A 27,941-nucleotide genomic window follows, 5' to 3' on the forward strand; every position below is an offset into this window, starting at 1 on the left:
TGTCATTTGAATTGATTGTTGACAATCACGGGCTTATAGCTTTCGGGGTCTTCTCAACTAGACATAACTGTTGCTTATATTTAGCGTGCTTGTTGTGTGCTTACTGTAAATTTAAATGTAATTATCGGCGTGCAATGTACCTTTAAGCTTCTCACCTTTTAAGGCACGAGGAAGTCGTAAAAGAATACGCATTGAGTCGGATCGGAGTTGCTGGACGGGTTTCGCAATGGACCAGAACGCGGCTGAAGCCTTGCACTTGGGCCGCTTTCACGGCCAAGAGAGCCACACAAAGCACTGCAATGGCCAATAAGCCAATGAATTACATCCGACAATCAATGCAAAACCTCGAGCCGCCAATCGCCAATTAGCTAAGAAGCTGGTGTTAGCTGTCATAACGCAGAGTCACAACTATTTATTTCGAGACTGCGACCCTGACTACCGGTCTTCGCGGGCAGAGTCGAGCTCAGTCTCAGCTTTAATCCAAGTATAAATCATAGTCAGAGCCGCCCGCAACTTGAGCAAATTTTGAGCCAATTGATTAATGCAAAACTTGGCGCCTCGCTAATTGACCCGCCACAAAAGCAAAGCAAGCTGAACAGCAGCCACAGAAGAGGGTAAGGCAGCTAGAGGTTGCCCAGAACCGCTTTCAGTATTGCTGTTGTAGTTTGGCTACGGTCAACGAAAGGCGATAAGTATCATCAGCCGCGTAGACTAAGAGCATCTTATTGGCATAATGGAATCCAAAAGTCAGCATTCGGTCAAGGTGAGCCGGCCGCTGGCGATACACTGACAAAGAGACTCTAGCCAGAAGAGCAAATATTTTTATATAAATAATTCAGATAAATGTACGATATAAATTAAATTTAATTTGGAGAATGTGTAAAAGTGTGCAATAATTTGCACAATCTAAAGCTTTTCAGCCTTTTCCTTTTTTAATGACAAAAATCTTAATCTGTTTTGCGAGTGTAATCAGATTAGATCTCGGTATTATTAGTATTTTCTTTTTTATAGGTAAGATGTTCTACAAGGGAGCTTAGAATCAAATAGTCTTATCATAGTTGAATTAGTTAGTTTTCAGCACGATTGCTTAAATTTACGTTTTGATGCGATACTGAAATATAATATAACCAGATTTAGCTCTATGGAAACTATAACAACTACATTAAATTCTATTGTTCCTCTGCAATACCCAACTAGCTGGGTCTTTTTTGTCAATGTAATCTCAGCCAGATGCAGTCCCAGCATCAATGACAGTTAAATTAAAGCCTGCTCAATTTACTGCTGAACTTTGGCTGGATTCTTGAAAGTTTCGTAGTTCGACTACAGAGTGAGAAAAAGAGGAGAAAAGAGAAACAATCACTTTGACGATCTACCCCATCGATGCTTCATTTCGTATGCTGGGCGCAGGCGACTGGCGTGCGACATCAGGAAATTAAAATTAAAATTAAAATGCAGAAAATAAGGCGAAAAACAACAACAATTTTACGACTTTTCCGACGTGTGTGCGAGCGCGATTGCCTAATCTAAATATTTGGCACAGACGAAGGCGGAACAGGCATGAAAATTGCGACGATCAAGTTCGTTGCCTCAGTCTTTTGTTTGGATTGTTTTGCTTTTCGCATAGGGCGCATTGATTTATCAGCCAGGCAGCATGGCCCAGCCCCAGCCCCAGCCCAACAAGCGATCGAGCATAGCTCGTCCACAGCTCAACAGCTTCTAGACAACGAGCGTCGCCATCCACATTCAGTGCGACTGCGAAACTTGGCCAGAACGGAACGCTGCTCGCGCTGACTGAAATTAAATAAAACCTGTGTGCCTTTGTGTGTGCGTAATTTTCATATCGAGTCTGTCAATGCGGAAGCGATCATTGAATATAACAAATTCAAATAGTTCATAGTGTGAAATTCGGTGGATGGGCATGTGCCAAGTTCATTGATCGCCCGAGATTCGATTGGCCCCGCTGACAAGCTAAATATTTGGTTATAGATCTACGCAAAACCATAAAAGATAAGCTAATATTTCGGGATGGTGTTGCCAAGTACTTCAACACTGTGCAATGTCTTTACATTTCTGCTGGGTAAGTTCTCCAATGTATTCTCAACACATTAGCACAGCCAAAAACTAGATGCGTAGATATAGATATCAGGTCTATTAAGTAAGCTCCCTCCATTTGCTGTTCTTTGTGTGGAATTGTTTGTTCTTGCTTTTAGACACAACATTTGCTGTGCATAAGTTCAAGGTGGCATAGATTGTAAATACTATGTACACTATAAATAGCGTGTGTGTGTGTGTGTGTGTGTGTGTGTGTGTGTGTGTGTGTGTGTGTGTGTGTGTGTGTGTGTGTGTGTGTGTGCATTGATATGTGTTGCTTACATTTGTTTGGGCCTATTTGAGGGTTTACTCAGCTGTGAAAGAAGGCCGCCTTGCCACCGGGCAGCCCATAAACAACAATGGCCCATCGGATCCGCACTAACTTGTAAATAGAGTCAAGGCTTCTAATATGTAGCTCAATTGTGTGGGAGACATGTGTAATATAAAGATGTGCCGCAATGTGACCAACAATTACTTATATTTGGTTTGGTTAAAGTTGATTGAGCAGAGCTTGGCTGTTAACTAATGGAAGAGTATATTATTTTGCTAAATGAATGGAAGAGTAAATTAAAAGCGGCCAAGGTATTTGCTGTATTCCTCAAATTTTTATAGTTACCATATTTTACTTGAGCTAAATGTATTGTATGTATGTATTGTATATATGTACATACTATATTTGACTATTTTGGTTTGATTAATAGACAGAATGATTAGCAGATTCTCAAAACTTAAGCTGTCACGAAAATCATTTATATTATAACTTCTCGAAGATAAAAGTTTGCAAAATACATCGCTGAAACTTGCTAAATTTGCCAATTTCTTAAATAATATTTCGTGGCTAATAAATGGTCTAGACAATAATATTCATTTGAATTATTTAGTTTTAATAATATTGATTGTGATATAATTGATTGCACAATTTATCGTGGCTCCAAAGAGGACTTCTCTTTGCCTCTAAACTCAGCTTAAATATATTGCTGCCCCCGTCGTGTAAGTTGGGCAGAGGGTTCCGTATACTGGGGAAGATTGTAAGTTAAAACCGCAATCCTCCTTCAATAGCAATATACTCTGATTGTCATCTCAATGAATGTGTAACTTGAAAATAGAGTAGCTTTGAAATATCTACATCAGCTTAACTGAATGATATTTCACCTAATTAAAAGTTTATCATCCTCATTAAGTCATTTTAGAGTTTAAACTGTTGGCGACATATAAATTAATAATAAAAAGCAGTATACAAAAAAAAAATAGGTCATTTATTTATGATTAGCATTTGTTAAGTTAAGTTGTATATGATAAAAATAAGCTGTCTATCTATGAAAAACTGCAATCTATGATAACTATTTAATTTTTTCAGTTACTGTTCTAGGTATTTATGATTTTACTCATTTCAGCTAAATGTATCTTTCATTCTTGATAAACGACTTTTTCGACTCTTTATGAAAATGTTTGCTCTCAAGACACCTTTATCACTTTGCGCTATGTACAAAAGTAATTCACCCAATAGCTCATTGCGCTAGAAACAGGAAAAAATCACCTGGATGGTGATTTATATGCTTCTTAAATGAAAAATTCCCCAATTTACCAGAGTTTTATGACAGTTGGGCATCCCTCGGGCCATTATGTGTAGACGTTTTAATGGCTGTCCAAACACAATGTCCGCCAAGAATATATCAACCCGAATCTAGAACCTAAGCATAGCACAGCTGTGATTATTCACCGCACAGCAACAACGTGAAGCGCAAGTGAGCCATAAGGTTGATAATTAGCTGACAGACAACATGAGCAAAGCAAATAAAAAAGATTTAAACGAGCCACAAAATGTTTGTAATATTTAAATATGGAATAAAATAAAATGCACGCCGTAACGTGGAAGCAAATGTGAATGCGAGACAAAACAAAATCGAGATAATTTATATATAGCATATATACATATATATTATATTTTATATTATATAGTTATATATATCTATATAAAAGTCGCAAAAGACTTCCGCTTAAAGCAGACAGAGGGGGGAGCGAGAGAAGAATGCTTATTAATTTACATAAATACAAGTTTTCTAAACTATATACATAAAATCCAGTCTACGACTTCGAATCGCTTAGCCAAGTCTGCTAACTCAATTGACCTTGTCGAAGGTCACGATTATAACGTTTCATTATTGGCACTCAGTCGAATGCATTCAATGCACAAATAACGATAAATTTGTGGATCAAAACAAAAGCGAGGAAATATGCGAATACGATGCCATTGACATTGCGCTTTTTGTTGTCTTTGATGTTGTCATTGTTGTTGTTGTTGACCCACTGCCACGCCCTCATTACAGTGTCTCAGTGAACATTGAGTTTTTGATAAAAAATACTCGATAAAAAACGAGTTTGACAGCGTTTTGTGTGGGTACATTGACTATTGAAAGAGGTTGGTAATGGGAGAGAAAATACTTGTAAAAGAAAATATTTGATTTGGGTGTTTTATCTAGCTTTAATGGGATTTTAGTATTGAAGAGATGTTAGTTTTCATTTGATTTATATATTTAAATTTTGCATTGATATTGGTATTTAAATTTTTTTTTTTTTTAATTGAGAAACTAAATGAGAATCAAGCTAAAAACTGTAAATCTTTAAAATTTTGTAGTTTAACATATTTCACAGGGTATGCATGAGTTTTTACATGTCTGACATGTGTAAAATGCTGCTCTCTGACCGCGCTAAGATTTGCCTATGTAATCTTTGCCTCTGCTAAGACGTAATACGCGGCGTATGCGTCACGTGCTGTTGAAGTCTACGTATTGTTGTTCGTCGTCGTTGTTGTTGTTGTTGTTGTTGGTCGTCGTTGTCGTTCCAGCTATCAATGTTGTGGTTGTTGCTGCTGCTGTGATTGTTGCTGTCGTTGTCGCTGTTGCTGTCGTTTTTATTATGGTAGTTCGTAGCTCAACATCGTAATGTAAGATTCAAGTTCATGGTTAGCTTGAGTAGCGCGTTGCTTGGCTGGTTACGTTCGGGCCAGGTTTTATGTTGTTGCGGCTATTGTTTGTTTGTGGCCATAACTGCTGCGGCAGTTGTTGTTGCTGCTGTTGGTTTTGCTGTCTTATTAGCTACTTAACAATTCAATTAGTTGACTCCAAATAATTGCTTGCATTTTTCACATGCCACATTACGAATTTGCAATCGAGACTTTGCCGTTCATTAGTAATGAAATATGCTGCACAGCTTTACAAAACGGGTATATACGATTGTTGTAATGATGAAGTCATAAAATCTGTGTGTGTGTGTGTGGGTAGGTAAGAGAAGATTCGAACTATGACTGCTTTCATTAAACTGAACTAAATCTGCTCTTAAATACTTCAATTTACATAAGTTAACATGCATTTCGGTTGTAATGAATATTAAAAAATATTAAGTACTAAGAGTACCTAAAATTTGAGTTTATGTCAACCAAAAATATAATTCTTTTAAAATAATAAAAGTTGTTTATTAATAGTCTTCTTTATATTTGATTCATTGATTAGATATCTTAAAAATTGTTACGCCAGAGTATTGAGCTATTAGATTGTCTCACTAGATTTTTGTTCTTAAGTTTTCTCCCTCCTCTCTTCTTCTCCCTCTGCATTTGCTGCTGGCTTTTCACATCTTCAGAGCTATCTATCTTCTAGTTAGTTAATCTTGACCTAATCAATTTATACACTTGTTGCAATTATATATAGAGCCTTGGTATTGATCATATAGCCGCAAATTACATTTAATTGCCGCATTACATTTATGAGATTCTCATCATCTATCTCTCTCTCTCTCTCTCTCTCTCTCTCTCTCTCTCTCTCTCTCTCTCTCTCTCTCTCTCTCTCTCTCTACATCTATCTTTTCCTCACCACAGCTGGCTCTCCCATTTTCTATAGTGCAGCACCGCGGGGCAGCTGCAGCAGCTGTTGTGCGATACGCGAACGCGAGGACATCAAGTTTCTGCTCTACACCAGGTGAGTTTTTGGGGTTGGCAGCACTCGCTGGGCTCATGCATATTGAAAGGTCATTTGGGCAACTTGCAGGAAAAACCGCAACGCGGCCCAGCAGCTGCAGCTGAGCGACGATGTGCGACTGGCGCGAAGCAATTTCAATTTCAATTACCCGCTGGCCATCTATCTGCACGGCTTCTCGGAGTCTGCCAGTGGGGAGAAGCAGAGCAGCCAGGAGCTGAAGGATGGTAACTCAATCTCTCCAGGCTCAGTCAGTCCACATGGTGATTCACGCCTTTTTTCACTTTTACTTTGCTCTTTAGCTTTTTTGCGACGTGGCAATTACAATGTGATACTCGTTGACTGGAGCGCCATGGTGGCCGTGCCCTGGTACTCCAGCGCCGTTGAGAATCTGCCCATAGCCGCGCGCTATCTGGCCCGATTCCTGCGCTATCTCGTCAGCAGCGGCTATGCTGTGAAGCATATACATCTGATCGGCTTCAGCTTGGGCGCCGAGGTGGCCGGCTTCGCCGGCAAGCAGCTGCAGGAGTGGGGCATCAAGCTCACCAGAATTACGGCACTGGATCCAGCTCTACCGCTGTTCGAGGGCAACAGCTCCAATCGACGCCTCAGCTCGAGCGATGCACGCTTCGTGGATGTCATACACACGGATGGCGGAATATTGGGCAATCCCACGGCCATGGGGCACGCGGACTTCTATCCGAATGGCGGACGTCCTCTGCAGCCGGGCTGTGCCAAGCAGGAAATCGCCAATAATCGCTGGCTGAACATCATTAGTAAGCTGCCCGAATTTCAGCCTGAATTTCCGAGAAATACTCTGTTTACAAATTGTCCTATTGGGTATATTAGCTGATGGATATGTGGTTGTTGCTTAATTATTTCCTAGCTGAGTGAGAAATATCTGTTTTAAGGGATACGACTTTTAATATGCGTATTGCGATATGTTACTTTACTATTTGTTTGAAGGATAGGAAAAATCTTGAAGATTTTGTACTTAATGATAGTTCTGAGCTCTAATAATCTAAAGTAGGCCTATAGTCTCTTAGTCGAGATAGCTTGACTGTTGAGTTAGACAGACCTGAACTATACACCTAAAATATAGAACTAGACTATAGACCCAATCTATAGACTTAGACCATAGCACTAGACTATAAGATCTGATGTAAAGCTTGAGCTTATTAGAGCAACTTAGTATTGAGTAGTGAATTTATTTTCTTCTTTTATACCCCGAATCATCTAAATTGTATGCAATATGTAAATATGTTTGCAATAGGCAGAAGGCGTGACAGATCCCATAAAGTATTTGTATTCTCGATAAGGACGATTCAGTCGATATAGTATCGCCTTGTCCTTTTGTGGAAAGCATCCGGGATTCTTCTAGTCTAGTCTAGTCTAGCCTAGTCTTGGCTAAAGCACTCTTTAATATTGTAAGCTTTTGAGGCTGAACCATAGCTTAGTTTATGGAGGGTAACATCTATTATTATACCTACCGACTCTTTTCGGATGGTCATTGGACTTGTCATAATTGCAGCAAAGTCATTGAACATTTTCGTGCACAGAGTGCAATTACTTTTCATGACTCTCTTTAGGATTCCATATGCTGTTTCCAAAATGCAAATGAAGCATGTCCATGTGATATTTACATCATTTTGGCTATCTACTCGATAGAAATTGAGTTACAACTTCTTCATTCGAGTCAGCTGTCAAATACTACTTTGTAAACAGAGTATCTATCAGTTGGGTATCCCCACAATGCTTAAATGCTTCATTTCGTTGCAGTTGGCTGCAGCCATCAACGCGCCTGGGAGTACTTTGTGGAGAGCATCCGCCAGCCGTTGGCCTTCCCCGTCGAGCGCTGCGAGCCCTCGCAGCACTTTGGCAGCTGTCGAGATGGCAACGGACGTGCCTACATGGGCTATGGTGCCGATCCAAGGTGAGCAATCGATATAAATTATGGTGCAGGCAGCGCAGCACACAGCTAACCATATCGTCTTTGACAGACTGCGCGGCAATTTCTATTTGGAGACGAACGATGCCAAGCCATTCGGGCGGCTGAGTCAGCCGTCGTCGTCTATGCCTCAGCTGCCCATCACCTACAAAATGCCAAATGCCTCAAGGGAGTCTGCACAACTGCAGCAACAGCAGCAACAACAGCAGCAACAACAACGACGACAGCAACAGCAACAGGAACTGGAGCAGCAGCTGGAGGACGATAACAATATGCTGAGCAACAACATCGCATTGACGTGACAAAATGTTGAATGTGCCCCCAGTCTCCATTAACATGAGATTTGTGTGAGGGCGCGTGATTTGCTCGCTCGGGCGAAACAGTTGAAGGTTTCTTCCTGCTTCCACGTCCGCTTCTCTTTAGTTTATCTAAGTAGATGTAAGATGTCTTGTGATCTGTCTGATAAGTATTGTTAGCACGTAAGCTATTGTTATTTCTACTTTGCAAAGAAAATACGCAGCAATTGAATGACATTTGATATGAGCTTTTTATATTATCGCCGTCCTCGGCGATTCTCGGTGATTGCACTTTCGCAGTCAAGCAAACTTAACATTTATTTTGGTCCAAACAGAGCTGATATAAATGGAATTATATGAAATGATGAGGATAATGGAGGAAAAATAAAAAATGTATGCGACAAATAAAAAAAAAAAGTACATATATTTCTATATCTCTCTTCCGCTCTCTCTCTCTTATTTGCTGTAAGTATATATTGCTAATCAGCACAAGGAGTCGAGTCATTTTAGCCCTGATCGTTCGTCTATATGTATATCGGTATGTGTGTCTGTCCGTCTGTGTGGAGCGTCGATTGTTGGAAACTAAAAATATCGACGAAAGTAACAATTATGTTTTTCCTGTAAGTATTTCTTCAAAGTATCTGAACGATCACACACTTCCTGACTTTACTACACCATACGACTGACCCCCACGCGGCATGGACTACTGCAGAAATGCTACAGCTGCTGCCCCTTATATAGGGGGACCTTCACTCAAAGACTAAGTGGCGCTCAAGTGTTGATCGAATATAAATACTAAATAAATGCTGCTGCATGCATGTAGACAACAAATTTAATCTTCTGCTCCTCTTCCGCCCTTGCTTCTGTTACAGGGACACACAGAGAGATAGACAGAGAGACAGACAAAGAGACAGGCGGAGAGACAGATTATGATATGTTTATACGTGCGTACGTGAAATAGTAATCCTTCTCAGAGTTCCAGATATTCGAGTCTTAATTAGAGCATGCTTACTTGTTCTGATATATCATAGTGTATATGATAAATATATTTAAACTAAAAATGAAATTTAAAAAAGTGAATACATATATTCTACATATAGTCTCTCTGCCTGCCTCCCTCCTCTCTTTCTGTATCACATCTTTATATTTGTATATTTTTCTACATTACTATACATGATATATGGAAGTATGTACGCCATTAGGATGAATGTTATTTTGAGCATGCTTCGCCTAAGCCCGTGAGAACGTGAGAGTTTACTTGAGCTTGATTTATATACTTTGACGTATATATGTACATGTATTTTATTATCGATTTTGAAGATTATTTACATCTTTCATCAGCAGTTTTACAGCCTTGGCAGCCGTAAAATATAAATTCGATGAGGCGTTTGGCCCAGGCGCTCAACTGGAGCTCTTGCGTGAGGGCCTGACCCAGTAAAATTCTGAACAAACGTAAATTCACAAATCATTGAGCATCGTAACGCTTAAATGGAGAGCATGTTATTTACCTAAGCAAGGATTGCAAATGCTGCAAGTGCAGCAGCCAACTGCTTTTCACTTGCTCCTTGGAACTTGCCACAGCTGCCGCTGGCTAAGTGGCACTGCAGTAAAGCTGTCACGTGCTGGCTGCGTCGTTCGATGTTTGCAAATCTGCCAAGGCGGCATTTGCAAGGCAAAAAGTTCTCATTAATAATGCAGCGCGCACAACACACACACTCACACACACACATACACACCTGAGTTGCCACAACTTCCGCTCGTTAAGCGTTCGCCTATGAAATGAGTTGAAAATCGGTCGCCGCCGCAGCTCATTGCACATTATGGCGCACATCCTGCCGGCTGCTAGACTTTTTATGGCTTTTTTTTTTTTACCATATTTGTAGGCTGCATTTTAAAGCGATCTCTGGCTGGCTAATAAGCAATTTACAGCCATTATAGCGCGACCTCAGCTCGGCTACAATATATACATATATTATTAATTACTTTTTAATTACTCTAATAACTTGGCTTCGAGTGTTTCTGCTGCCACCCATTTCTGCAACTAAATACAAAACTTTCTGTTGTTGTTGTTTTGTTTATTGCTTTTGCGATTTTTGTTGGTGCTAAAACAAATATTTTTGTTGACTGCCCTTGAGGGCGTATACTTAATATATTTTGAACTTTTTTCTTTTTACTATTTCTTCCCTCTCATTTCGGTCTGCCTGCCGGCCCAATTTCTGAGGCTTCCCGTTACGTCATTGACATTGCCCAAAGCACTTTGCATGTCGAAATTCGTTTTTGTCGATACCCTAAGTGAGAACATGTTCACATAGCTAGGGAGTGAATCACTTAAGTGGGTAATTCCGTAAATCGGTTGAAGTAACAGAGACTTTGTTAGATGTTAGGTATATGGTTACATATATGACAGATTAAGGCAATAATAAGAGCTTTGGGTGAACAAATAATATCAAAATTATAATATCAGTAAAATATTAAAAATATGTATAATGGATGACAATACTAACAACAATAATTAACAATATAAATACAAAATAATGCCTTTAAGCAGGATTTCAATATTAGTAAAATTCAGTTTATATTGATATTTGTTATGATGAAATCAATAACTTGAGAAAAGTGAATATTATCATATTGTTAGTGACATTTAAATTGGAAATGATAACAATTATTATATTGTATTATGTTTTATACATGATTGATAATATTAATATGAAGATTCATAGTGATAATTATATACAAAAAATAATACTTACACTTCTCATGAAACTCATAGTAAAGTTGACGTTTGTAATTTAAAAAATTAAATCACTTATATTAAAATTAAAATATTATTAAAAATATAAATAAATGGGAATAATACAAATACGAACATAGATAAAAAGGTATCTCAGTTTCGACTTTCTCTCGCTAAGTAAACCCACTAGTTTTTTAGCTGTTATTTTTTCCGGACATTTGGAGCAACTAAATTAAATTACTTGGGTTTGCGTTTTGTCATGAGTCACGCCTAATACTAAGACTTCAACCTGCTGTCTGTGACGAGGGTCATGCGAATAACGGAGAATAGCGCAGCCTGGCATAAATGAAAGTGAAACGCATAAAAAAATCACCAGGAGCGCTTGTCCGCCTTAAGGTGGGTGATAAAAAATGCATTAGAGCGAGAGCAGAGATTGTGGAGCCTCAATATAGGCAGGGAAATCAAATTAGTTTACCTAAGTCACAACAAGTTTCAATGTTTTCGTATTTGTCAATGCCCCGGGGAATCGTTCCAGGGGCCTTGACTGTACTGTTTGTACAACTCGTATAGTGACTAACATACAGTTAGCATATCAATTATACGTTGCCGGCCAGTCGGGGCCGGTGTGTGGGGCCAATTAAATGTGAGTTGTGCTTATGATGAACGCTTTAGGGGTTGCTCAGCTCGATATGGCCGCCTGGCATGCCATGACCATGTCGCACACATGACAATGGGCCTGTGAATAAGGTGCAGACACGTGCAAAACGAGCCGCATACTGGCCTGATAAACGAGTCGGCCCACGCAGGACACACACACACTCGGGACAGGACGCGGCGCTGACTCATGGGCGTTGTCTAATGAGCTGTTGGCTGGAAACGGGCCTGCCACTGTAGAGCTCCATCTGGCTGGCAGGCGACTGACTGATTGATTGATTGATGGCTGCTCAAATTGATTGTTGTCGTATTTGGCCTATATCCATGCCATATTTATAGCTAAACTCATATGTAATTTAATACATTTCGTATATGTTTTCATATTTGGAGTGTGCCAGACAGCTTGACACCTCGAAGTAGGCTACTCAGCGTAACACGAACTTGCATGTACTCAATCAGTCAATCGTTGTCAGTCAGCCAGTCAGCCAGTCAGACAGTCCACCCGTCCGCCAGTCACTCAGTTAGCTTGACTACACCTGCTTCTTTTTGCATTGCACTTTAAATTTGAAGGTACTCAAATCCAATAAGGGCACCCGAAAAAATTAATTAAATCGATAAGGTTTTCGCTTTGTGCTTTCATCGTCGCTTTTATGTTCGCTGTGCATGCTAGGGCAGAGGCGGAGCTAAGTCAGCCTCTGTGCTTGCTATACCCTGTACGAAAGCAGTGATAAGGTGTGTTCATCTGGGGGTGGGTGCTCTGATCTAGATTATTATTGGAAAGCCATAAAAACATCCTTGGCTCCAGCTGATATAGATTGGAGTGAAAATAATTCCGTAATATATTTTCTTATGTTTGAGATTCGAGTAAATATGTGTTTTGCCCTAACCAGTGGTGGAAATCTATTTATATAAATCAAATTGAAAGCAAAGGTAGTTATATTTAGTTATTTAGTGATATATAATATATAAGGAAAATTATAATGAACTGTTAGTAACATTATGTTAATGTGAGGTATTTTATGATTTGCTGTAGATGTTGTGTATTTACGTAGGTTGACAGAACTGATTATATTTTTGTTGCTTAGTTTATTGAACCAGTTGTCAGCTCACTAAATTTAGTTTATAAATACTCCGTCCCAGAACTACAGGTAAAATCTGAAATTAGCATATGATTGCTTTGTGTGATAATATTTAAACTGTTGTTAATTACAGACAAAAATTATTATGAGTTAAAATTACACTGTTAACAGCGCAACACTTACTTTAATGGAATAATAATATTTACAGACCAGCTTCTCTTCTAATAGCCTGTATTTGACCCCAACATTGATAACTGGGTATTGCATAGTTTTTCATAGCGCTCTGTTAGCTGCTGTTATTGTCTAGGTTTCTATGAGACACAGAAGATAGAGAGAGAGCTAGAGTGAGAGAGAGAGGCCTATAGTGGGACAACAGAGTGAGCAAGACAATAAACATTCCTATTAAGTTATACAACAGGGCGACTCTACTATCCACACACAGTGTTGGTGGCTGTGTGGGAGTCTGTTTATTTGTTGCATTCCTGCCAGCGCAACAATGTCATGAAAATTGCATTAATATCAGCGACGTTTACGTGCCAGCGAGTGGCAGAGAGACATAGAGGGATAGAGAGAGTGAGAGAGGAGAGACACAGGGAGGGAGACAGGGAGTAAATGTGTGTTTATTCATGTTGCCGCTAAGTGAATTTATTGCATTTAATATGGTTTTCATGTCAGCTGGAACATGGCTCAATATTTTATACATTTTTACAGTGAGCAGCCTCGGCAAACAAGCTCATTAAAGCGAACAAGATGTTTAAAGAGAGCGAGGCATAGGTACGGGAGGGAAGGGCGCTGACATTCGATATGTTTGTGCCCTATACTGAGGATGTTCTAATTGCCATACACATTAAAATCCAATTAAAAGCCAGCGAACAGCAAGCACTAAAGGCAATGTCGTGTTGGCTTCCAATTGAAGCCTGCAAAGGACTCTACGCAATATTCACTACGATAATTAGCTGCAAAAATTGCTAAATAATCAATAGACATATGATGAACGTTGCAAATGAATCGATTGACGGACTGACTGTTGCATAATTGACGCACAGCAAAAGGCTTCACAACTCAATTTCCTCCATATGGCTTAATAATTGCATTGCAAATACAAAAGTCGAAAGTAATAGATTAATTGACTGCAGAACTGACAAATTGACAATATAGCAGCACTCTAGCACTATAGTCAAGAGAGCCCAAGCAACTAAATTGTACAGTTATTAATAGTTTGACAGCTTTATTAAGAGCATAATAGACAAATTGTTAAACTGACAGACAGATCAATCGATCGATTCAGTTCAAGATTTTAATTTATTGTGATTATTTCATAATTTAAATACAATTTAAATACAAATTTGGATTCAAGACAAGGAAAGTGTGACGAAGCTGATTCATTAATTGACTGATAGACGGCTTGATTTTTAGTCAGTGTGATAAATAAGAAGATTAAAGATATTATAAATATAAATGGAATCGTAGTAAATGTGAGTAGTAGTTAATCAAAAAGTATTCAATAGCGAGAATTTCCGTTTTAAAAATACATCTAAAACATTTTTAAAATAAATATATAGCAGTAGATATCTGATGCAGCAAACTGATTAATTGAAGGCAATGCAGAGAGTTAGCAATGGAGATACGATGACTCGAATATAATATCGTGCTATCTACAACTATCAATAGATAGTTCAAGGTCACACTGATTAAATTGCAGTTAATGAGCTAAGAACATCAAAAACTTTTTGAATTTGAATTAAAACAATGGTAACAAAGTATGTGCATTTAATTTTTTAATTTAATTAATTTGTTAATTTTTTTTATCCTTAATATACATTTTTTATTTAACAGTATTTCATATGAAGAAGTCAGTTGCTTCCAATTCTAAAATATTTTTATCTAAATCATAAATACTTATAGATCTTGAATAAAATGACCAACATACTCGCAAACAGCCGCAAAATGTCAATGGCTATAAAAAACTATTCCTTGTTTGCCGTCGCTCGCTCATGCTGATATTTATCAATAGATGCGCTGGCTAATTGTAAGGCTTGGGCAGACAGATAGGCAACAAACAACAACAAACCATGCACGAGCGATGACAATGAGCTATACTCACACATACACACACACACACACACACGTACACACATACGCACACTTACATGCAGTGCCTGCTAAAGTGCAGACAAAAGTGTCAAATTTGCCAACTAAACAGCGCGCACACACACTCACACTCACACATACACACACACACACACACACACACACACACACTCACTGAGAGTGCAGCCTCATCAAGCGTAATTATGGCTTTTAACACATACAACGGGGCAAAAAGTGAAAAGTGGAAATTGCTGCTGCGATGCCATTTTGGTTTATTCATTGAAAGTCAGTTGACAGGAGTTGAAAGCAGAGCTCAGTGCACCGGAAGGGGGAGGGGCGAGAAGTGTGGTGGGAGGATGTGTTAGGCGTACAAGCGTAAATGATATACTAGTTAACTTAGTTAGCCGTTAGTAGCGAAATGAGTCAGCGAAATTGCATATTCAAAAGCTGCAATAGACGTGAGTTGACATTATGTGTGGAAAGGGAGGGAGAGAGAGACAGAGCGAGAGAGAGAGAGAGAGAGAGAGAGAGAGAGAGAGAGAGAGAGAGAGAGAGAGAGAGGGGGGGAGAGAGAGAGAGCAGGGTACAGAAGTAGGGGAGCTAAAGAGTACGATGCTATACTTGTGCTAAAAGCATATAAGATATATGTAGAACTGCTCATATGTGTGAAGGTGCGAGAGCCTTTTTTTGTGCATGTGCAGTTGCCGTGCAGCAAGTGTGCAGTTGGCGAGGGCGTGGCATGCCAATGGCATCGTCTCAATTTTAACGCAAGTGCGCTTTTGTGTGATGAGTGCTGCAATAAGAACAGTTACACTTAACTCACAAAAATGGCTTTTAAATGAGCTGTGAAAGAAAACAAGCGGAAGTGCAAAAAGCGTTGCCTACTTTTCAGCGCAGCATAAATTTCAAGCCAAGCGCATGGGCGTGTGACATGGAGAGCATTTAAAACAATTGTCGTAGCGCCTAATGGAAACTCCATTGAAAGCATTTGGCAGAGAAAACAATAAATTTAATTGAAATGTAGCCTTGACTCAGAATGCGGGAAGAGCGAAGCAGCAGAAGAGATTCAAGAGAGAGGATTGAGGAAGCGATAAACGGACAAAGCAAACTCGGTTCTTTGTTATTACAACTAAAAGTGTTGTGCGTGTATGTGTCTATGTCTCTCTGTGTGTGTGTGTGTGTTGTGTGTTTGGCGGTTGGTCTTTGTGGGCGCTTTTCCAATTTCGCGTCTTCCATTTCCTGCCAAGCGGCGGCGTGCAATGCAAATTTATGACATTGTCCTGTTATATACATTTTTTAACAGCAAGCTTTTCAGTTTTGCGTAAAACTTTCTCTTTGCTATTTTCGCCGTCATTTTATATACCCAGTTGAAGCAAGAAGCGTAAAAAATGAGAGGAAAACTGAGGGGCGACTCTTACACCCTAATCTGCTTATGCACCACTCTAGGGTATCTATCAGTTGTGCGTGGTTGCAGTATCACAAACTTTTTGTTGCTGGCTTTGAGCTATGCTGCGATATGGTCAATGTTGCCCTAAATGAAAGCTGCAACTTTTTGTGGCTTTTACTTTGAGCGCATAATGAAATGACAAGCCAGAGGGACGCACTATACATCAGATTGTCGCTTTAAAACAAAGCCAGGCGAAACAGAAAGAAGCATACAGTAAATCAGAAGGGGCGCCAATGGGGGCGGGCACAGTTTGCTGCATTGGAAGCTGCATCGATTTGTATTTAAAAGTTTGCATAACACAATCGAATCATTGGGGAAATGCAGGCATACAATTTGTGTGGCTTCGGACTGGAACTTATCTGTGAAAAGTTTCACTCTATGGCGCATATTAATGTATGAAAAGCTTAGAAAAACATATGATAAGAATAGAGATTGTCAAGGCGACGCAGGGGAATAACTTGAATTGATATAAAAACTTTCTTTAGTTTTGTTTGTGACCTGTCGAAGTATTTTCTATATGGAAATGGGTTAAAAAGCATTATTGAAACTATTTTTATAAGGAGAACAAAACTATAAATATATAAATAGAAATAAATGCTGATTTACAAATCAACAAGTTTGGTTTGATGAGGCATTCCGAGAATAATATTTGCTTAAAGATGTTTCAGTAAAGTTGCTCTCCCATGATATTGCATTCACCTAAAAAATCATATTTAACAAGCTTTAAAACAAAATTGCTCCATGGCAGTCTCTATGGTATTTCACGCAATGTTTGCTATTCGCACCTGCTGTGCTATCAGAATTTATTTGCTGGACAATCTTTACTGCTCTCCAAGCGCCATTCAATGCTGCTCAGCTTAAAGACCCAGCAGAACCCACGCGAAACTCTAAATGCTTCAATCAATGCAATTATACAAAATAAAAGAAAATAAAAGGAAGCAACAACAGACCCATACTTTCTATATATTTATAGTTGAGTGTATACATATATGTATATATACGCCTTAATAGCGCAGACATCGCGTGAGCTGCGCTAATGCATTGCCACACCCTGGCGTGGCGCACTGAATGGGAACGTTGCGAGGGGCAACCCTTTTCAGCCAGGCACGTCGAGTGCAGCACGTGAGGCGAACGCATTGGCTGATTGTAAAATTCAGCGAACCACGGCAACAACAGCAACAACGACAACAACGACAAGGACAACAATGGCAGCGACTTGAACTCAATGCGTAAACACTAAAGTTTAATGCACTCTAATTGCTGGGACAGAGACATCAGGAGCTGCTGTCGAGTCGTGCGATTTGAATCCTCACGGAAGCGGCCGAGACGACAAAGAAACTTTCAAGGCGTCATCAATGCAGATGCTAAACTACACTGCGCGAAAAGGAAAATCCAAGGCGGAAGCTGTGAATGGGCTGTGGAAATCATTTTAGTAGACATCTAGTTTTCAAGGGCCCATAAAAAAGACATTAAGCTGCCGAGCTCTAAGAGAGGCTGAAAGAATAGATAGCCCAAAAGCAGATTTAACAGTGAAGAATGATGTTCAAGCTGATATATTTAAGCTTACTCAAACGTTAAATTAAAGCCAATAATGCACATATTTCTAAAGACCAGAAAAAGTTTTATATTTAAATGAAAAAATAATGATGACAGATATTGAATATGTGCATTTTCTGAGACTCTCTAACAAATAAGACTTATGTACATCTGAAATTCTTGGCTTCATTGAGGGCACAGCTGTTGCCACTCCAGTTAGCAAACTTTAGTTTCTCATACAACCCGCTGTAAACTTATTTATTTATTTATTTGCTTGTGATGCCGTTAAGCTTTCCGAGTTTCTGATTTTATGCCAATAGAAATATACTAACAAAAATATTGAGTATCCATATTCTTTGTTTTGAATTTGATTTAACTGTTAAATGAATTACTATACTGTATATAAAAGAAGTGAGAGAGATAGAGAAAGAACGGTAAAAAAAATAAAAATATGCTAGAGCTTACTAATATTATTGCCAAATGCGCAAATTTTTAATTTTTATTCTAATTTTTTAATACAAATACAAATTTCTTTAACTTTGCCTATTTTATTTAAGTGTAAAGTTTGTAATTATAATGTTTTATATCCTTTTCGAACTCATATTGCAATAAAATCAGTTTGAAGTTTGAATAACAATTATTTTATTGAAGCCATTAAATAAGTATAAATTTTCGAGACTAAATTCTTTCAAGTTGTCCAATTTTGACTAGATTTTGACTAAAATATCTGAACATTTTAAATTCCTGTTCAATTTTGGCTAGAAAATGGAAAGGTTTACTGTAATTGCGTATGATTCGCTGTTTTATCTAATCAAACTGCTTTGAGCTATCTCAAATTCCACTGACACGCCCCTAGCTGTCGACTGCCTAATGAAATTGTGTGATTTACATTTCAGTGTTGCTTTGCTCGCAGTGTAGCGGTATTTAATAAAGCTGAATTGCGGACTGGCGACGTTTGGCGACGGCATTGCGTGCAGTCTGGCGACCGAAGCGCTGACACAAAGGTTCAACCACTTGGCGCTTGGCGAGGCAACAAAGCAATGGCTGCCATGCGGATATCCGGTTTAGTTGACCGCGTGTGTGCGCGTGTGTGTTGGTGGGTGTGTGTTAAGGGAGCAGCGAACGTGTTTAACGGTCATCAAGTTGATTAATGTTTGATTTTAATGATTTATTTAGCCGAGTCTGCAGCAGCAGCAGCAGCAGCAGCTGCATAAGTAACTATGGGCAGTCAGAATTTGCTCTTACGTAAACAGGTAAAAACTATGAGGCCCAGAGCTCTGTATCAAAAGCACATTTATAACGTTGTAGTACACGAAAAGGGGGGGGACTTGGGCGGTAGAAACACTAAAAACGAAATTATTTTCAAACGGTTTTGTGTGATTTATTTGGCTGTCTGTGACCACAAAAACCCAACCAAACGAAACGAAAACGAATCGAAAGCCAAGGCCTAGTCCGGGGCTCTTTTTTGGCATTGGACACAGTCCTGCTGCAATCGAGTGACTAAGCCAATTTTCTGTTGCCTTTTACTCTCTTGTTGGCCAACTCAAATTTGGTGTGGTCAGAACGGCATCTGCAATTGTTCGGCCAAGCTGCAAATTGCATTGGAAGCTAATAATAATCGGCAGCAATGTCCAGGCGAAGGTAAGGCCCATTAATTTAAAGCCCTTTTCAATGCCAGGGCCTTGTCGCTGCGACTTCCGCCCCACTAAATTATAAATTTTACTGCCAAAGACATAATAAAAGCAGCAACGGCGCAAATATTGGTCAAATATTTGTACGGCGTGTTTTGTGTGTCTTTATCTCTACTTTGTTTATGTTGCAGAGTCACGCGAGTTGTCAGCATAGAAATTCCTGGCTGCTTGTTAACATTCGACAGCGTTTTGCTTTTAAATGGAGAGGCAGCTGGAGACAGCCCGCTGCCATTCGCTAATCAACATTTAATGGCCAGGGAGTAGGCGTGCGTATGCGTCATATCTTATGCCACTTTGCATGAATAAAATATCGCGTATACGCCGCGTACTACAGCGCACAAATATTCTCTCTCTCTCTCTGTCTGTCTACATACATATGTGCATATATATATCTTCTACTCATAATTAGACGCCACAGCGCCATCGCAATCAGCTGTGGCCAATTCTCTAGTCGGGCTGCTGGCATTTGGGAAATGAAGATGCGTACGAGCGTACAGCGCGTCGTATACGCAATGTCAGGCACTTTGGGGGATTAGATAGCGAAATGTTGAAGACACAAGATTCTTACGTGGTGGTAAACATTCTGATGGTTATTATGAAAACTTAATAGAAATTGCGTAAAGTAATTACTTTCTAAAACTTATAGTTATCTTCGGGTGTTTATGAAACCCAATTGTAATTGAAGCGGCTGTTGATAGCAGAGTTCATCTTTTACTAAGTAAGTTAGTTTAAGTGTGGCTCAAGAGTTCGTTCGTCTGATAAGCTATGCATAAAAAGCAATAAATACTTACAAGCTTAACATGACAATCGTTAAATTGCGAAGAAACTTTAACATTGGCCGCCCTATGCTTTTAAGCTTCGATTTATTTACTTTGTTTCACATATGTATTGAAAAAATGTCAAGTTTGTCAGGAATAGGTAAACTTTTATCAACTATGTAAGCCAAACAAAATATATTTTATAATAACGAAAAATTAGTTAAAGAGATTACGATATTAAGCTCTCATGTTAAAGGTATATCGATTGTGTCTATAGTGTAAAAACGATAACAGATAACAGTCTTTCGATTAGTCCCATATTGCAAATCTTTCTCTTTGTAAAGTATTTCAATGTTCCTTCCATATTATTATAAATTTATGTTATACTAGGATATGCGACTGTCTCTACCTACAATGTTGATAACTGACCAACCGAATCATACAAAATTATTGATTATTGGGATATGAGAATATAATAATAATAATAGAACGAATTACATTGAACTCTTAAATTGCTGCCTTAATGTGAAGAGCCGTTAATTTATGCTTTTAAACAAACATTAATTTTTAATTTAATTTAACTAGGTGACATAAAACAGTATTCTAAATAAATGGCATATAATTAAAAAGTAATAATAGTCGACCGGCTCTGTAGTTGGGCAGGTAAATAGCCAAATATACCTGCCCACTTTCGAATCCCTCTCTCTCTGTCTCCTTCTCTCTCTCTCTCTCTCTTTCTCTCACTCTCTCTCTCGGTTTCTTTCGCTCTCTGAAACATTAGTGTAATGCGAGTCGCTTGTGAAATGCCATGACAAATACCATAATGAGCTCATTGCCTAGCATTTCCTGTACTCCACTGTGCCTCGACTCTCTGTCTTTTTCTCCACTTTGCCAGCTAATTAAAATGCCAGTTAGCTGTAGGACAAAATTGCTTAGATAGAGGCCTACCTGAGCCTCGCTTCCCATTCGCTTCATTTCCCTGGCTCCGCTCGCTTACTTTATTTGCGTTCGCTTTGAGGCGTTGCGCATAAATTTTGGGGCCATCCATTTGTAGGCCGTCCTCTTCTAGCTCTACACTCTCTCACATGGCCCTTGGCATTAGCCTAATTGTTGGCCCAGACACACTCACACACACACATAAACACAGACACACTGTTGGGTGATGGTAAAAAGGTAATTTTAGTTTTCGCATTTCGCATTTTGCTGGGCATTTAATTGTAAAAGCATTTTAATACGCAGCTCACTTTTTTTTCTGTAAATTTTTGCTCTAATGTTGCATAAAAGCATTTTCGTGTGCCAACCCTGTGTGTTTGCTGTGTGTGTGTATTTGCTGTGCCTTTTCAAGGTCGCGTGCTGAAATTACAGTCACGCGTCAGATTTTATGCAAAGCAGGCAGCGTAGGACTCAACCAGTTTTTAAGTATTTTGTGCATTTACAATTGCCCAGTTCGCAGTCCTTATATAAGGGTGTATGTGTGAGTGTGCGTATATATGTATATGTGTTGCGGCTGGCTGCTTTTCTTTTTCTCTTTTTTTTTTTGGTTGCCTGCCTACGCCTTTTGAGCAAGTCATAAATTTTCAACAAGTCTTGTAAAATCTCAAGTGAGCCTCACATTTTCTCGCAGTGCTCGCGCTGTTCATTTCGTCGTCGTTGTTGCTGATGTTGCTGTCGTTGTTGTTGGTGTTGCTAGCATGCAAATGAGTAGAGTGAAATACTTGTGTTTACCTTATACTGCGATATGCATATGGTTTATGTCTATGATAACGAGTGGCAGGCTATAGCTCTTTCTGCTTGACAAGCCCTAAGAAGTTTGGCAGAATAAGAAAAGTTCGCAAGATATTTAAGTTGCAGTAGGAATGCATATATACAGTGAATTTATGTTGGGCCGATTAAGCAAATGAAAAGATAATGTGAAAATATAAATATAAATAAATATAGCTGTAATATTATTGTATTGACTTTATATTATATTAGGGTATTCAGGTTCTAGTTCAATTTCTATTTCGCGAGTTGTGGACTGCTTTCTTACTTCTGTACATCCTATGCTCCCTCTGAATTAATTTAATACATGTTTACTTTAAAATCCTATAGACAGCGTGAAGAGATGCTTAAAAAAACACATTGCTTATAAATTTGTTTGCATATTGAAAATATAGATAGCTTTGTAATCCATTGAATAATTGATATCATTTCAGTTTGATGGAATGAGTACATACAATTATCTCATCATCGTATGATGCTTCAATTGAATTCTATTTTATTTCCATTTATTTATTTCTAGCCTAAAAAAAACTAAAATATAAGTTCCCAATTCTATCTCAACAATCAATTTTGCATTATACAAACTTTCTATTATATTTTGCAGCCTAGACACCATTCGATTTACCTCAGCTATCCGCATTGGTGTCAACTGCTCAAGTGTTTTCTTATGGCTTCAATTCCCCTTGGGGTTCGCTTCTTATATTTTTGCATATTATTTTAGTTCTTGTTTGTTTATGTCTTCCCCCTAGAGCAAATGCATTTTGAATGTTGGCCTTAAATGCAAATAATTTCACACTTTCACACATACGTACACACACACATTCGTGTAAAAACACACACGTGTATACGCTCTTTTATATGAAATGCCACATAAATTTACGACACTTTTTATAGTTTCCCTGGTTTTATTTTTATTTTTTTTTATTTTAGCTTTGACAAAAACTAAGCCAAACCTCACCTTTGGCGATTTATATAGGACGTTTCTTTTTTTTTATTTTACGAACTATTTGCTAAAGTTAAATGTGAGACCAAAACAAACGAATATGGTACATAAAAAACGAGAAGACAACAGCAGCAACAACAACAGGAAGCACTTTAAAATGTCAAAGGGATGTCAGCAGCAGCAGCGCAGCGGCAGCTCAGTCGCAGCGCAGTCAACGCTTTTTGTAGGCACTTAAAAGTCGGACTGCCTCCTGTTGTTGTTGCTGTTGTAGCTAATGATGCCTGCAGCTTTGATAAAGGCTCCGGCATCATTCAACGGTTTTATTGCACGTTTTATGTGCCGGGCATGAAAGGCGAAATACACCGTAAGAAACACATATAAACACGATATACATATATTCGTATACAAGTTGCTTTGATATGCTGTTTAACCTTTTGCAATGGGGAAATTTCAGAATGAAAGGCGTAAATAGAGAGCGAAATATATGTGCATAAATGAAAACTCCTATTATGCAATCTATGTATTTTGTAAAGTAAGTAAAGTAGAGAAACAATTATCTGTAGATAGACTGCGAATTTTGTAATAGAGAAATATCTGTAGAGCTAGCAGATTGATAAGAATATGTAATATAATATAATAATTAATATAAAAATGATTGTAAAGAAATGAAAAACATCTGTATAATTAATTGCCAGTAAGAAGTATTATATAGATCCTTAACAATATGTTTTGCGCGTAGCTCGAAATGGAAATTTATCATATAGGGACTGTCTTTTTCAGGATATTTTCTAATCATTTCGCACAGTGTATATTTTCAGCACTGACCATCTTCTATTTATATTGCTCACAATGATTTCAAGTTTTATGGCATAAATATTTTGATGAACCATATGCATACATATAAAATAAACATAAATTTTTCTTAGTGTAGGTTTTGCTACGTAGCATACATTTTTTTGGGGGCGCAACTTAGCATACTTTTTGGATCGTTTTGTTACTTACGATTTTATGATGCAGGGCTGAGAGCTCCCGTTCGGTGACCCTTCGACTGGCCGCCTCGCGTCGTCTCTGTCGGAACTGGCTGTACTTGTAGGCCAGCATAACGCCGGGCAGGGCGAGCGCCTCCAGTGGGGATTTACGTCCAAAGGGCATTCTTGTCGGAGAGGGAGTAATCCTCGTCTGCTCGGTGTTGAATTATTGCTTGCTGGTTATTGACAATTGCTTTCTGTCTGTCTCTCTCTCTCTCTCTCTCTCTCTCTCTCTCTTTCTCGCTCTCTCTCTCCTCTGTCTATCTCACGCGCTCACTCTCTTTCTTTCTTTTTGCTCCGGTTAGTGTCTCATTATAAAGATTATGTAAGCAGAACAGAAGCTAGCGCATTATGTTCCTTTGTTGTCTGGCAGCACTCAGTCCATTTGCCTATCGACTCGCACAATTTTTCAATTCAATTTGTTTTTCCGTTTCCTTCGCATGCTGCAATTCACTTTGCATTCGATTCTGCAAATCGCCTGTGAAAACAATTTATCATGTGGGGCTCAACACGTTGATTGCATCCACACTTGAATTTGAGTGCGTTGTAAGTGCTTTCTGATATTCCCTCAAGGCGCGGTCGGGGAGGGGCGAGTGGAAGAGGTCGGAAGGCTGCCACAACTACAAAATGTCATGTTTTGAGTATTTACAGATGCTCGAGACATAAAATGTGTTTCACAAATGCATTTCGCCTCGAAATCGTCATGGATTTCTTTCCCTATTGCAATTTATATTTTTATGGAGGGCACACGAAGGGACAGAAAAGGATCTTGAAGGAGGGCTATTAAAAGAACCCAATGTTAACAAAGACGAAATTTTCAATTTAGAGGTCCTATGTAAAACCCACACACATAAAAATATATAATATTTTATAGAGTTATTTCCGGTAAGGAGAAAAATAATGAATCAAAGCATAGGAATGGAGTCGGCTGAATTTAAATTCAAAGAAATTTTAATGAGATTTTTATAAGATTTTCTTAATTGGAAAATTTCTATGATAGATATCAATTTAAGTAGCAGCTGAGAGAGGGATGATTTGCCAAAAGCAAAGGCGTAATTAAGGTTACCGAAAAATGAAGAGACTCTAATGAAAGTATCAAATTATTTGCCTAATTAATGTGTTTAATTAGAGCGAATCGAGCCAAAAGAAATTCGATTCAAGGCAATGTATACTATGTATATAACAAATATATTTGAGATATTTCAATGTAAATAATATCATCAATCGATAATATTTTACAAATATTTGATATACATCCAAATACAATTCATATCTGTTAATATACATTTTAAATATATTCAATATATTTGAAGTTTGGCAGGCAGCAATTTAAGATAGACTACAAGATATACATTTTAATTTCCATAATTCAGCAAATGATTTCTATTAAATATTTACTGAAAAAGAAATTCACATTCCAATTAACATTCATATGACATTCTCTTATGGCTAGCAATTTAGATGCGAACAATTGGAGCAATTTGAAAAGGTCCATTCCAAATGGTCATTTGTATGGCTTAGTGTGCTCTAGGAGTGTGGCGAAGGGTGTTACTAGCGCTAGGGGCGCTTGTCATTATTTGCCAGAGTCCTGGCATTAGAAAGTCTAATAAATTTATGCTTTGGCTTAGACAGTATCAAATTACAAGGCGAAGATGAACATTAATTTCAATTAGAAATCGCACGCGAGCGAGACACATGCACGCACACTCTCTATCTCCCTCACACACACACACACACGCACACACACACATATGTATACGCTGTAAATCACAGCAAAGGCTGCGCAGCGGGCGGGCTGTGCGGGGGCGTGGCAAAAGAAACTGTCACTGATTACACGCTGCGTTTAGTTAGACTTTTATTTTATTTTAGTTAAGCTACTCAAACACACGCACACACACACACTCGGCTAAAGGCGCGCGCGAGATATGGCGCGTGCGAGCGAGACAGCGTTACTTTTTGCGCACTTTTTGCTTTTCACTTCGCTTTCTCGTGCCACGTGCGTCGGCGACGAACGCAGAGCGTTGAATGTCGCACAGAAGCTTCGCCGTTTCCCACGCAACCAGCGCTGGAAGCTGCGTAACTGTCACTCTTTACGTGTGTGTGTGTGTACGTGTATGCGTGTGTATGTGTGCCTGTGTGTGAGGGACGCAGTTCCAGCGCTGCTGTAGCTAAAGTCGCTAGCCGTCGCTTCCAGGGCGGATTGTTTATGCTAGCAGCACGCGGCTCGCTGCTTTGCATTGCTTTTACAGTGACTTGCTTTGCGTTTCTCGCTTTTATTTGGTTATTGCATTTTCATGCAATTTATTGCATTTTAACTGCAAGCTTAGTTTACTTCTGCCTGCGGAACTCACGAATTCGGTGCTAGCTGCTGGCTTTTCGCACGTTACGTATACGACGCGAGCGCCGCGGTCGTGCAACATGCAGCGTGGCGCCTTCGCAGACGACTGCGGGCAACGTTCACGCTTCCAGCGGGCCAGAGCAAAAGCAAAGCAGCGCAAAGCAAATGCGCAGAAGCTACTCACATACCGTTAGCCGGCAAAAGTTTCCTTTTCTGCGTATAACAGTTTGGCAATTTTGTTGTAAACAAAACGTCATCAAATTATGTATGTGTGAGTGTGTGTGTGTGTGTGTGGGTAAACAAATCACAGACTGGGGGCACATTTACAGTTGTCGCAGTTCTCAACATTTGCGACACTTTACAACTGTTTTTCCATTCTTTTTTGTTTTTGTTTGTTTCTGCGGTCACTTTCAATTCAACAATTCAATTTTATGAGCCCTTGTTAATTATCGCATGGGCCTTGTTCTGCTAATTGCTGTGGCTCTTTATTGGCCCTTCTGCGGAATGCCACCCTAAATTTGTGGGACTCATAAGAGTTCTAAATAAACGGCCAAGAAGCAAAGGGTGAATTAAGCTCACATTTGTCGTTAAATAAATTTTTTAAATATTAAACTATTCATATGAAAATTAAAAACAAGATTACATTACTCACGTTGAAGCCAAGCTAAGCTAAGCCACATGTTGCTAGAATAGTTTTAGCATTTCATGTTTCTTAAACATTTGAAGTTAAAGTAGCCTTAAAAGTGTATATACAATGTTGCCGCAACATATTATCATTTATGTTTAACGAACTACTATTGCAGTCTTAAGGAACTTTCTCAAATTTTTGTTCCGATATAAGCTAGCAATTCAACCCAACCAGGTCATGTCGTTTAATTCGTCTTGCTTAAAATATTACTGCAGAATAAGCTAGCTTCTTAGCTAGCTGTTGTCCTAAGAACATGTTTATGTTGCCAGTGCAGCATAGCCAAGCAACATATGACATGTGCCTAGCTAAGTAACATGCTGCCAGCATGTGACTATCTCAAAATGAAGCAGCAACATTAGGTAACAACAAAATAACAGAGTCAGCTGTTAAAGAAAACAGTAAAAAAAGCACTAAATAAATTTATGTAACTGTTAATTTAATTAATGCTTTATCCCTTTCATAATTGATCAACAAAATGGCATAGTAACATGTTGCCAGCGAGCTAATACCCTGCAAACATGATCTACTCGCCGCAGAGCATGCTCAAAAAACATATACTTACTTACATATATAGTTCTACTATTTTCATGTTAACTAACAGGCAATGTTAGCTAACAGCAAATACAAGCATTCACGGAAATACACACACACACAGCTACTGCAGATCAATAGCTTTTAAGAGCGCAGGTCAACAAACCAGCAACAACAACAGCGAATTGCCAAATGCCCAAACAGAATGGCAAGGTAAGGAAAAGCCAAACTAACGTTAGCAAAGTCACTGGAAAGCAAAGCCACACTAAACTGTTCTACAATTGTTCAAACTGTCCTATGCCCGCTGAGCGCAATCTCTCTCACTCTCTCTTGAAAGTGAGCACAAACGTGAGCAAGAC

At 38.9% G+C, this 27,941-nt stretch overlaps 2 protein-coding genes across 9 annotated transcripts in view; one reads left to right on the top strand and one right to left on the bottom strand.

Moving 5' to 3' along the window:
- Nucleotides 1–26,492, bottom strand: part of LOC108653864 (uncharacterized) — a 31,935-nt gene extending 5,443 nt beyond the window's left edge. For 2 of the 8 annotated variants that reach the window (XM_018104752.3, XM_018104747.3), the window contains exons 1-2: nt 26,377–26,492; nt 24,000–24,503 (exon numbers count right to left, since the gene is read on the bottom strand). In XM_018104752.3, the coding sequence (XP_017960241.1) occupies nt 24,000–24,149 (150 nt within the window). In that variant the 5' untranslated portion in view covers nt 24,150–24,503; nt 26,377–26,492. The other 6 variants (XM_089260977.1, XM_018104749.3, XM_089260978.1 and 3 more) reach the window with 6 other exon arrangements.
- LOC108653869 (inactive pancreatic lipase-related protein 1) lies at nt 1,362–8,540 on the top strand. The gene is made up of 6 exons (XM_018104759.3): nt 1,362–2,077; nt 5,963–6,062; nt 6,132–6,286; nt 6,362–6,835; nt 7,839–7,992; nt 8,060–8,540. Exons 1-6 carry the CDS (start codon nt 2,026–2,028, stop codon nt 8,307–8,309), a joined length of 1,185 nt encoding a protein of 394 aa, XP_017960248.1. The 5' UTR covers nt 1,362–2,025; the 3' UTR covers nt 8,310–8,540.
- Nucleotides 26,493–27,941: the final 1,449 nt, after the last annotated feature.

This window comes from Drosophila navojoa, chromosome 5 (assembly GCF_054131105.1).
Source record: "Drosophila navojoa isolate 15081-1374.11 chromosome 5, UAZ_NAV_1.0, whole genome shotgun sequence".
In the NCBI taxonomy this organism is placed as follows: domain Eukaryota; kingdom Metazoa; phylum Arthropoda; class Insecta; order Diptera; family Drosophilidae; genus Drosophila; species Drosophila navojoa.

What these genes read in the sequence shown, in the direction of transcription:
- LOC108653869 (XM_018104759.3), top strand. Translation starts at nt 2,026, where the DNA reads ATGGTGTTGCCAAGTACTTCAACACTGTGCAATGTCTTTACATTTCTG. An exon ending in TCGCTGGCTGAACATCATTA is followed by an intron (nt 6,836 to 7,838) that starts GTAAGCTGCCCG and finishes ATTTCGTTGCAG; the next exon opens with TTGGCTGCAGCCATCAACGC. An exon ending in GGCTATGGTGCCGATCCAAG is followed by an intron (nt 7,993 to 8,059) that starts GTGAGCAATCGA and finishes CGTCTTTGACAG; the next exon opens with ACTGCGCGGCAATTTCTATT.